This window comes from Pleuronectes platessa, chromosome 4, assembly GCF_947347685.1.
Source record: "Pleuronectes platessa chromosome 4, fPlePla1.1, whole genome shotgun sequence".
Lineage (NCBI taxonomy): Eukaryota > Metazoa > Chordata > Actinopteri > Pleuronectiformes > Pleuronectidae > Pleuronectes > Pleuronectes platessa.
In genome coordinates, this window is record NC_070629.1 from 9,665,426 (window position 1) to 9,677,006 (window position 11,581).

Here is an 11,581-nt window from a genome sequence, read left to right on the forward strand (position 1 = left end):
TTGGCCCATGTGTGATGAATTGCTTGTAGGAGAAGCCCATTTGTTACAGCCTTATCTGTGAGGCTGCAGTTTGGAAGACTGAATTATCCATTATCAGACAGCACTGAAAATGAGTGGAAACCAAACACAGATTAGGGCTTCAGATTGAAGCTATCGCTGACTGGGGTACATTTGCATGGAGACAACCCCAGGTTATGTTTGGTTGTTTGGTGTCCGATCATGGTTTAATCAAAGCTCCAGACGTCTGCAGCCAAATGCTAAAGTTGGTTTTGAATTTAAAGTAGCTTTTAGTACATTTGGGACATACACAAAAAGTACATGTTTTATAACGCTTCTTGGGCAGGGGGAGGTTGAAGACAATCCCAACTGACTGGGTGAGAGGCTGGGTCACACCCTGAACAACAGGTCACGAGTCAATCATAGGGCCAACATACAGACACAAAAAACAACTCATACTCGCAATCACATTGATGATCAGTATCGAGCCGCCAATCGACCTAATCCCCAGGCTGCATGTCTTGGACCGTGGGGGGAATCTGGAGTACCCGAAGAAAAACCCACAAAGACGGGGAAACATGCAGAGCTCCACACAAAGAAAAAACATTACTCAAATCAAGACATTCCTTGCTGTGAAGTGACAGTGATGAACACAGTGCCACCCTAAATAAAATAAAAATGTGAAGGATTACAGCTGTGCAACATTAGAAGCTGCAGACATACCTTCTTCATCTTCTATTCTTCTATTCTCTGAGAACTCTCAGCTTCTGGCTGCCCCTTGGTCAAGGCTGAAGGTTAAAGGTGATGTGCTTTTGCTGTTGCCGCAACAAAACTTTGGAACAGCTCATCTTTGACAATTAAGTGATTCCCCTTCATAAGGTTAAACTGAAGACCTGATTTTCTAAGGCTATTGACTCTCCATAGTGTTTTTTTATTACTATATTGTAGACTGTGGACAACTCTGGTTTATTTAAATGTGCTTTATTAAAAAAAATACACTTCTTTATTCAAAAATTGTATTCCTCTGCCAATTTAGAAAGATAGAGAAGTAATTTACTCAAATCTGCTATCAACTTCACCGCCTTTACCTGATATCAACCTCAAACTACACTGATCACTTCCCCTCAAACTCCCACACAGGTATTTGTTCAAGTCTTAAATACGAGGACGTTACTCTTCCTCCACTGTGTGATGTACCTGCACTGTTCTCATTCACAGACCGTGGAGCTGGTGTGTGAATCATCCGTGTGGAAACTCTGCCATCCTGTGGCTGACTGCGTGAAACTCTTCAGATCCCACTCCGGAACCAACGCGTTTGTTCCCACACGAGCTGCAATACGTGGTGCACCGTCAATGCTAATGTTTTTGCATTGTGGTGATACCTCTGCTGCTCCTCGTTGTAGTTAGTGAGTAAACCCGTTCTGTCTCTGTGTCTAGTGAGTGATGCTGTGTTGATGTTCACACGGATAACGAGCACAAGTCACATGTTTAGTTCTTCCTCAGGTTTATTTTCAAATGTCACAACCCCACAGTGACAGTTTGGTGCTTGCAGTTGGGTTAGCTTTAGATGCTAACTTGCAAATTAATCACCGGTCCGTGGTATTAAACCGTGGATGTTTACAACCTTTGCGGGTATATAAACAGCTAAGTTCTAGTAATGGTAGTAGATATTATAAATTAGCAGGTTAGCTTGAACTGGGGGAAATGTTTTCAAGCCTAACCCAAGCCGTCATTCAACATTTTGGGATTTGAATGCTTTACTGCACATACGTCCAGCTTTATAGAGAAAACATATATTACGACTTGTCACTGATCACCTCCGATCCACTCTTCAATTCGGCCCACATCTGATCCAACAAGCTTTACGTTATGATAACACTAATCAAGCTACCCAAAGTCTTCCTGGGTGTGTTTGGGTGTTGAACCAGAGCTGGCATTCACTCACTTTAAATAGTTCTGCTGAAATACAGGGATGTTCGATTGTAGTGGACACCACAGTGGGTCCTAGGTGTGGTGACCTGCATGTAAATCCTGATTTTCCTTAGGGTCATTACTGTCTTCCTGTTTCTGTCTCTCATTCCTGTTTCCCACCTGTTCATCCAGCCAATGGTCTGACACAAGCTGGCAGAGATGCCGTTCAAAGATCTTCCCCGAGAGGCCCTGCTGCGGCCCCTGTCCCGGAATGAGGTGGTGGGCATGTTGTTGAGGTTGACCATCTTTGGTGCAGCCACATACTACAGCATCAAATGGGTTTTAGATGCTATGGATCCTACTTCCAAACAGAAAAACCAAGCCAAGAAAAGGGTATGTTGATCCCATACGCATGAAATAGTTAATTACAACAAGGTCAAGGTGGAGAGTGATCATTAAATACTGGAGCTGCATATATTACTCTTGTCTGTTAAGTTCTCTCATCCACTGTGGCTTATCTCTTCAGGCAGAGCAGTTGATGAAGAGGATAGGTGTGGAAGGAGTGAAACTAACAGATTATGAGATGAACATTGCATCTCAACTAGTCGATCCACAAACTATGAAGGTAACAGGTGTAATCCTCAGTCTAGTCGATGAAGAAAGACACATTTTCCTCTTCCCCTGCACCCTCCCTGACAAGAGACAAAGACAGGGTTTCACGGTCTTCTTTCTTTCTGCAGGTGTCCTGGAGAGACATAGCTGGTCTGGATGAGGTTATCAATGAACTGCAAGACACTGTCATCCTTCCCTTTCAGAAACGACACCTCTTAGCTCGATCCAAACTCTTTCAGCCTCCTAAAGGTACCACAGCACGTCACCTGAACAGAACTGAAATGGTTAAATTGTACACATAGACATTCATTCACTCACTCAGATAAACTTTGATCAATTCCTTACAGCAATTGTAAGTCATGTACTTACTAATGGAGTGGAAATGTCACATTGCTGTCTTGAAATGTACACTAAATATGATATGGGATCTCTAACAGAATAAGAAAGAAAGTATTGCGAAAATCCTTGAATATCTCCCTTATATAATTAATAAATAATATACATGGTGCACAGCAAAATCAGCATACCCAAATTAAGGCTGAAGTGTCTCCATGTGTCCACACCACAGAGTGTTAATATAACTATTTGGAGAGTTACAACGGTGACACTTATTAAGTGTAATTATTGACTCTTTTTGGAGTTCAAATGTAACACTTTTTCCCCCTAATCAGAGTTAGTTTTTATCAACACTTGTGTATAGTGGATAAATAGATAAACAACAGACAACACACAGCTGATCTGCGGTCCAACCGCGGCCAGTGAGACCAGAGTGAAGGTTCCTCATTTACTCGCCGAACCGTGTGAAGTTAAATCCACGGCCCAGAGCAGTTTTCACAAGTCAAAGATTCTCTCTGTCTCTGCTTCACTCTGTGTGTGTCTGTGTGTCTGATGACGGGGGCGGGATTAATTTACTGAAATTGACTCCTGAGCTGTCACAGCCAGGTTCAGAGTTTAAAATGGAAGGTAAAGACTTGATACATTTACACTTAGAGATTTGATTTAAAGACACTTCATTTTTCCAACTGAGATTACATTTTTTAGACTCTGTCCAGAGTATAATTAACTCTTCCTTTGCTCAAATGCGACCAACACCAAAAATTTAACTCTTATGAATTTGCTGTGTGCGCTTTAGACATTGTGCTAATACCCTCAACAGACGCTCACAGTCTTAATTGATGATCTGCCAAGCTTGTACTGTGGCCAACTTCTTGTTCATATTAGGGAATTTGTTTCAACAGACTGCTTGTTAGAAAAATGTGTGTTAAGTCGGATTGAGATCAGGAGACAGATTTGGCAACTGAAAACTACTGTTAGATGTGTAGCTATAAACACTCCTTGATTGCCAACAAGATAAGGTCCTGCTTCCTTGTCCTGGAAGTGTGGGACTATGTATAGAAAGATGTCCACTGTTCACAATGTATGGATTTAAAGATCCTCATTGTGCTGAAGAAAGTCATCTTTTAACATTGTCAATATTTATTTAGAAAATGTGTTCGAGCACATGAGTATACAATCAAAACAATAAGAATCATATCATGCACTGTTCCTCAGTGGACCTTCTGTATGGAGACGTGAGAAACTCAGAGTGACAACCATTCTTACAACACTTAACTGGTCTGGGTTTCATGGCAGAGTGGGAAAAGATTATTATATTTTTAATTTAAAATAACAAAAATGAGGAAGTCTGAATTTGACCACTTGGAGGAGTGCTTTACTTTTGGTTTTATACAAAAATTCCAGATGAGTCTCAAGAATTTGCTGCTTTGTGAAATAAACTTCAATTCCTAGACTTCAAGTTTTATTGATGTCTTGTATCTATTACAAAGTTTATTCTGTGGGAACAGATGTTGGTTTAACTGTGGCGACCTCTCTGTTTGTACATGTCTTAGAGAGCACCATGTAAGGAGAGGAATATCTCCTCAGTGTGCAGCAGTTGTTGATGCAAATCACATTTTCTATCAGAATTGAAGCCAAAAATCGTTTGAATAATCCTAATTTAAACGTTATGCTTTAATATTTTATAGAACCAGGAATTTGAAAAGGAAGAACTAAAACAAAATAGGTGCTTGAAAGAAACAGTGAATCTCAGTAGCTCTGTATTTCATGTCCTTACAGGAGTTTTACTATTTGGTCCTCCCGGATGTGGGAAGACCATGATCGCCAAGGCAACAGCCAAAGCTTCAGGGTGCAAGTTCATCAACCTTCAGGCCTCCACCCTGACGGACATGTGGTACGGCGAGTCACAGAAGCTCACTGCTGCTGTGTTTTCATTGGCTGTCAAAATCCATCCCTGTATCATCTTCATTGATGAGATCGGTGAGTGGATCTATTACCTGGAAAATGTCACTTTATTGCCCTGTCAGATTTGATCTATCCTCTTCATCACGCTTTCAAGCAGAGATGATTTTTTTTTTAAATATATTTGACAGTCATAGACTTTAGATGATTGTTTTCATGCCCAAAAACCAAATGGATTCCTTCAGAATTTGTTATCCTTGTTATGCTGAGAGCAGCTTTTAAACCCAGAAGAAAGATATTTCTTCAGCAGCTCGTTTCTTGCTCAGCAGATTGTTACAGAGTAGTGAGTGAGGTTTCATAGCTCTGTTTACAGACAGAGGAATTTGGACACGGGGAGCACCCCCCACAGACACAATCGTGACTTATTCATATTCTGATGAATGGGCATTTTTGAAAGAATGCTGAATAAAGTTCACTAACAGTAGCTGTTTGCAATGTTCCCATGGATGTGCAGACAATTATTTTGACTCTAAAGGATACAAGAAAATGTGATGATTCTTAGAAAGTTCTAAGATACAAGAGCATTTTTTTTTTTCTATTTGGCTTTGTGGACTTTTATTTATAATGGACATTATAGGTATTGGTGGGTTCCAAATGTCTAAATTTTGCCTTTAAGTAAATGAGAGACTTTTGGTCCAAACTGTCCCCATCATTGCAAAGTGAAAGTCAAATCAATCCTAAAAAAAAGTTTTTATCTTGTGTGTTTACATTAATCTCACAACTTCTAGTTAAGTCTGAGCTGTGGTAATCAAGTACCACGGTATCTTTATTGACTCCATAATAGTTTGTGAGCCGTCCAAATTATCCAGCAACACTGGTATATCTCACCTCCTTTCAAAACACTGGCAAGTGTCCATTTTCACCTTGCCTCTCTCCCTCACAGTTCTGGCGTATGATAACACAATGTCCTTAGAGTGATTTGAGCAATACCAGACTGTTGAATAAGCAGGATAATCCTAATCGATGCCCCTGGAACAGCCCATACCAATTTCACCCTGTTGATTTCATTCAATTATTATGACTTTTGTTTAAACTGTTTTCATGGTTTGATTTCGCCCCTTGTCTCCTGTTTGTTAGAGTCCTTTCTCAGGAATCGCTCCAGCCTCGACCATGAGGCCACAGCCATGATGAAAGCACAATTCATGAGCCTGTGGGATGGTCTGGACACATCCTCAACCACCCAGGTGACATAACCAGAGCTCTTTCATATTTAGTTTCATACCCTCGTGAATGAGTCACACTGGATCTCATGTTTCTTAAGAGCTGTCATTGGAGTGTACACGAAAACAAGCAAGACATCACACTTGTCCTACATGGTGCCAGGTGCTTATTTTAGTATAATGTTTTCACGCTGTGGTTTCTATCGTAAAAGGTAATGGTGATGGGAGCGACCAACAGGCCACAGGATGTGGATCCAGCCATTCTGCGTAGGATGCCCACCACTTTTCATGTTGGTCTCCCGGTAAGAGGCAGACACATGCACCACAACAGTTTTCACGTTTGTAGAATAGTTGACAAATACAAATACTTACAGTATGAAACATGTTGGAAGAATCATGTTTACGCCTACATTGTTTTACAGAGGTATCCAAAGGTCCACTTTCCCTTTCATATAACCACTTTCCCATTCAAATAAACAACCTAATATTTGTAAAAATTTTATAATTTTAATTAAAAAACTCTAGAATTTACCTTTATTTGCAAATAATATTTGATTGATTGACTTATTGTCATTAGAAAGTTTGAACTCGGTTTATCACTTAATTGCTTATTGATATGTCCTTTGTTTTTTTGATTCACTGCACATTAATCTGACTCTTTCCTAACGAACTATTGTTATGTTGTCTTTGCAGAACCCAAGACAAAGGCAAGACATCCTTAGGCTGATTTTAGCAGGAGAAAACGTAAGATGTGATTTATTTTCATCCTTATCAGCTGAGAAACAAATTATGAAATTCATATCTTTCTATTTTTCCATCTTATTGACCATATTACACCAGTTTTTTCCCTATCAAATCACTCCACCATGATCAGTTGGCAGCGACAAAAAAAATAGCGAAAGGTTAATTTGTACATATTTGACTCATATTGCTGCCCTGCTTTTCTGTTCAGTTGAGCAACGCCATTAATCTGAAGGAGATTGCAGAGAGGACAGACGGCTACTCCGGCAGCGACCTGCGGGAGCTCTGCCGCGATGCTGCCATGTACCGGGTGCGGGACTACGTCCGCAAAGAGCAGATGAGGCAGATTGCTCAGCAGCCAGAGGAGGACGAGGAGGATGAGGAGGAAAAGTATGATTCACTCCCACAAGATTTCAGATTTCATCTCTCTGTTTGACTACAGTACTTCCTTTAACACTCTGAGGTTACACCACTGTGGGCTTCTTGAAAGATATATGTTCATACCATTACTCTAAAACACAAATTTGGCTGTTAAATTCATTATTTGACTTTTGAAACAATATTCAGACTGTGAGATGTTGAGTAATAGTGATCAGTATAAAACAATGCACAATCATTGTTTACAAATATTGTCTTAATAAGGGCAGGTGTGCGTTTGTGTGTCAAACTTAAAAACCATTCATCTTTGGCTGTTGAAGGAACTGACAAATTGTAATTCTTGGTGGAGGTGAAACAGCTCCAGGAACCCAACAGTAAATAATACATTTATGGTTCAGCAGTTCGTCGTCTCTTTCTGTCGATTATTTGTCAGTGGCGTTCTGAAGCCACAGGCTGTGTCTCAAATTGGATGCTTTCTCCAGTGTCGCTCACTGTGTGAGGTTGCAGGGGGTGGTGCCTCCAATCAAATGTGGCTGTTGAGTTCTCATCAGAAATGATTATCACCACATCTGACCATAATTATCGCTAGCCGAAAATATCTACCTGCTTTGCTCACTTGACTTTAAATTAAATTATGCTGACATGATGCCCTTCCTCAGGCGCCATTTTCATAAGTTTGAAAATGTGTTGGTCACCAGGTGACTCCCTTTCGAATACGTATCCAAGATGGCGACCGCTCAACCTTATGACTGTTTGGAGTTCAACATGCAACATGTCGCCCCACCTTGCAGTGTGAATGTACATATATGTTAAAATTTTTTAAAGTATGTTAGATTAAAATGTCCAGCAAAGTATATTGATTCATTTAATTTATATACTATTGTAATGACAGTGTACTTACTGTAAAGAGTAGTATAATGTGTAGTATGGAATTGCTACTGTTGCTATTGTTATTGTATATTTCTTTCCTTGACCTCTGACCTCTTTCTCCCAGACTTCTGGATGAGGAGAGGTTGCGACCGGTCACCCAGCTGGACCTCCTCTTCGGCCTAGACAAGATGAAGGAGTCTAAGCGGGCCACTGTCTTCATGTTACCCAGCGCAGAGGATGTTCCCCTGGACTGAACACCAACAAGGCACCACTGGCATGAAAATATTATCTTCTCATTTTATTCCAAAGTGTGTTCCAGCTCCCAGAGCAGAGACGACTCGATCATATCTGAGGGGCTGTTGGGCAAATTAACGGACATCAAAGTCATCTTTCTCAAACTTTATTTATTCCGACAGAGGTTGTTGTTCTGTGCTTGTTCATTTTCAGCACAGCCTCATCACGTGTACACTTACAACACAGACTCCTCCTAGTGACTCCTGATAGCTCCGCTAGAGCAATTCACTGTCACTTCTTGCTCCAGTGCACCAGGACAGTTTGTCTGGGAGAGGACAAGGCATTTTACATAAAGTTTATGAATCTCATAAGTCAGGAGACGTTCAACGTTTGGACTCCAGATCAGTGGAACCATCCTTCAACGTTTGCTGATTGATTTTTAAGGGCAATTGCAGTGTGCATACCTCTGCCAAGGCTGATTGGTCACTTTATCTCCATATTGCATGTTTTCAAAATGTGAAAAAATCCTGGATCCACTCGTTTATCCGATCCAGCATTTAATGGCTTCTTCCTTGGGTCATGCGCCATCCCTCCACAAAATGTCATGAAAAATTGCTGGTCATTTTTTTTCTATTTCTGCTGACAGAGACAAAAGTTAGACGGACAGATAGACAGACAAATTAAAAACAAGACTTATTTTTTAGAGATAACTATCAATCTGCCCATTTAAAATGATTCAAGGACATGAATCATTTAAAAACGATATTATCCAAGCTCTTGAAATGGTTCAGCTGATCCCAAAGTCTCATCACACAGTAGGCAAGTTTCAAATGAGCCGGCGAAAATGGACTTTCAGGAAGATCACTAACCACTCATTCAAGTATTAATCAATAATCATGATGAATATACTGGTCTCACTTTGAAAAGCACTCAGACTCCATTTATTTGCTGTCGTCTTCTTTAACTGAACCAGTTTTTTTCTTCAGGTTGATTTACTGACACTGTTTGGACTTTTTTTAAGTTATCAAAAAATGTTAATGTCATCACTTTTCTTTCAAATCTAAGCTAAATATATAGCTGAGTTTTCTTTTTAGTTTGATCACATCTCTGCTTTTAATGAGTTTCTGCTCCGGACTGCCTGTAGTCATGAGGTCGACACTGCTGTGGAAGCTGTCAGGTCACAATATGAACACGATGAAGAAGAGGAAGAGCAGAGTCAGGCAGCCAGGGGTGAAATATAACAGGTTGGCAGGAGCTGAGATAAACACCACTACATCCTTCCTCTGGGAATTCGTCAGCTCATAGTCGTTGTACATGGTGGCAGGACTGCTTTAGTTCTAGGCATAAAGTCAAACACCGCACTATGTGTTTGGTCTAAACAGCCAATAGCAATGTAGCATGAGTGCAGCTATTTCCCAGAAGTGTAGACAACCACACAAACGTGTCGAGTAGTAAAAGTGTCATCACTTAAATAGAAACCACAGATATAATGATGCAAGCATAGGGAAGCGATACCACACGCACATCTTTTTATTATGTTGATCTTTATCATAAATGGCTGTAAACCTATACTTAGCTGTTCTCTCGTCTCACAGCTGTTCACAGGGGCATCACCTGTGAAGAAGTGAGAGAGAAATATCGTGTTAAAGTTAAGCCCAAGACTTCGGATGTAAAGTAAAGTTACCAAGTCTGCTGAATAGTGTGGTTGTGTGTTAAATGCCGCTTTGTAACTTCTTAGCTTCGCATTTGTTTCCATCCAAAAAGACAAAAGCTCTGACTTTTTTAGTGTCGCACTTACTGTGTCATTATTATTATTAGTGAGCTCCAGGGTTTTTTACTTTGAATGTGTTGATTAAGGGCTTTTCATGTGATATTTTAATCCATCAATCGGCAAGTGACAGCAGTGTTACTTTGACAGGACCCATCAGAGTAACTTTTATTCTCCCTTCATGGAGGGCCTTTAAAACGCTCTCAGTGAGCTGCCAGTGGGAAGATGTTGTGACAAGCCTTCCTGCCTCTGTACAAAAAGCCTGATTGTTTTCCGTGTGGTCGCAGCGTGTGTCCGTGGGTCTGTTCGGGGCTCCCGCAGACCTTTTCTCCCATGCACTCGGAGCTGGAATCCTGGGTGTAATTCACCTTTGACCAGGTGGTGGCACTATAGCCTCACTGTCCTGTCACTGAGGTATGTGTCACAGGCTGAAAAATGTACACTGCTTTTATTTAGAGCAGTTTAGTAGCATTTTGGGGAGACAATTAAATAGAGAAGCCTGCGTACTGGATGGTTTCTTCCTTATTGGTTCTTTGGGTGATGTTTAAAAATCAGTTGCTCTTCATTAGAGTACCTGGGCTGACTGTTAAAGGTCAAAATGCTGCGTTGCCATGTAAACCATGCAACTGTGTCACTGCTAGCAGGTCTTGCTTGCTTTCCAAAGGTAACACCTGTAAATGCTCTCCCTCCAGTGCAATATGACTCAACAGGCCGTTCATCAGTTTTGAATTCATGAATACACTCCATACTCACTTACTGTAAATTAAACTGTCAACTATGTGTACGTGTCTAATATGAAATGTTAAACACTGAACTGTAATTATTCAATTAGACCATTTTTTTTTCAACTAGCAAAACGTTACGTCTAATTTCCGCATGGATGTCACTTTGTCTTTGTCCGTGTTTAAGTGTATTAAATTAATAAATTACATCCTTTTCAAACCATAAGTCTATTAAGCTATATATGTATCCTGTGTTATTCCAAACCTATTCAAATTTTTTAATTGGTATTTGCTTGTGTGCTTGGCACTTTAACAAATGGCTTTCTTATGAACAAGGCATATGTTGTTTTGTTAAACATTTTCAGACTGCCAAAAAGCTTATTTTAAGGGAGACTGCTTCTGTATTTGGAATCGTCTAACTCATTATAATCTCTGTATAATCTCTGGATAGAGATCAGACTTCAAATTTGTCACAGATGGGTTTAACAGGATCTGCCAATGAAAATGTGTATTTATAAATGTGTAGAAGGATATCATAAATGTTTACCCAGCTCCAGTCTACACACAAAAACCAAGCAGTTTAAAACCACGTTAAATATTTTTTTTTGCGCAATCACAAAAACAAAAAAAATCCTCACAACCTGAGGAGCCACTATTCAGGCTGTTTTCCCAGCAGAAAAACTAGTCCACATCCTGGCAGTAGCTCATTCAAATCATACATTTACACTCCTCTGTCTTCAGTCATCAGTTTGCAAATGTATGTGCTCTAACAGTGGGGTAGGGGAGGTGGTCTGTCTGTTTAGAAAAACGTCTTTCCCTATTTCTGTATGAAATGGATTTGCGCTGGTTTCCCTGCTGAGTGAATAGATAGCTTCTTACCGCAGCTGGCC

The 11,581-nt window shown here is 40.3% G+C and overlaps 1 protein-coding gene across 1 annotated transcript; it reads left to right on the top strand.

Annotated features, from left to right (window-relative positions):
- The first annotated feature begins 1,285 nt into the window (after nt 1-1,285).
- Nucleotides 1,286-10,917, top strand: atad1a (ATPase family AAA domain containing 1a). The gene is made up of 10 exons (XM_053421631.1): nt 1,286-1,403; nt 2,101-2,301; nt 2,435-2,533; nt 2,649-2,769; nt 4,636-4,836; nt 5,896-6,002; nt 6,191-6,280; nt 6,672-6,722; nt 6,931-7,109; nt 8,092-10,917. Exons 2-10 carry the CDS (start codon nt 2,128-2,130, stop codon nt 8,219-8,221), a joined length of 1,152 nt encoding a protein of 383 aa, XP_053277606.1. The 5' UTR covers nt 1,286-1,403; nt 2,101-2,127; the 3' UTR covers nt 8,222-10,917.
- The last annotated feature ends 664 nt before the right edge of the window (nt 10,918-11,581 follow it).

Excerpts from the sequence above, each read along its gene's own strand:
- atad1a (XM_053421631.1), top strand. The coding sequence starts at position 2,128 with ATGCCGTTCAAAGATCTTCCCCGAGAGGCCCTGCTGCGGCCCCTGTCC. Across the intron at positions 2,302-2,434 it reads AAAACCAAGCCAAGAAAAGG|GCAGAGCAGTTGATGAAGAG; the intron begins GTATGTTGATCC and ends TTATCTCTTCAG. Across the intron at positions 6,003-6,190 it reads ACACATCCTCAACCACCCAG|GTAATGGTGATGGGAGCGAC; the intron begins GTGACATAACCA and ends CTATCGTAAAAG.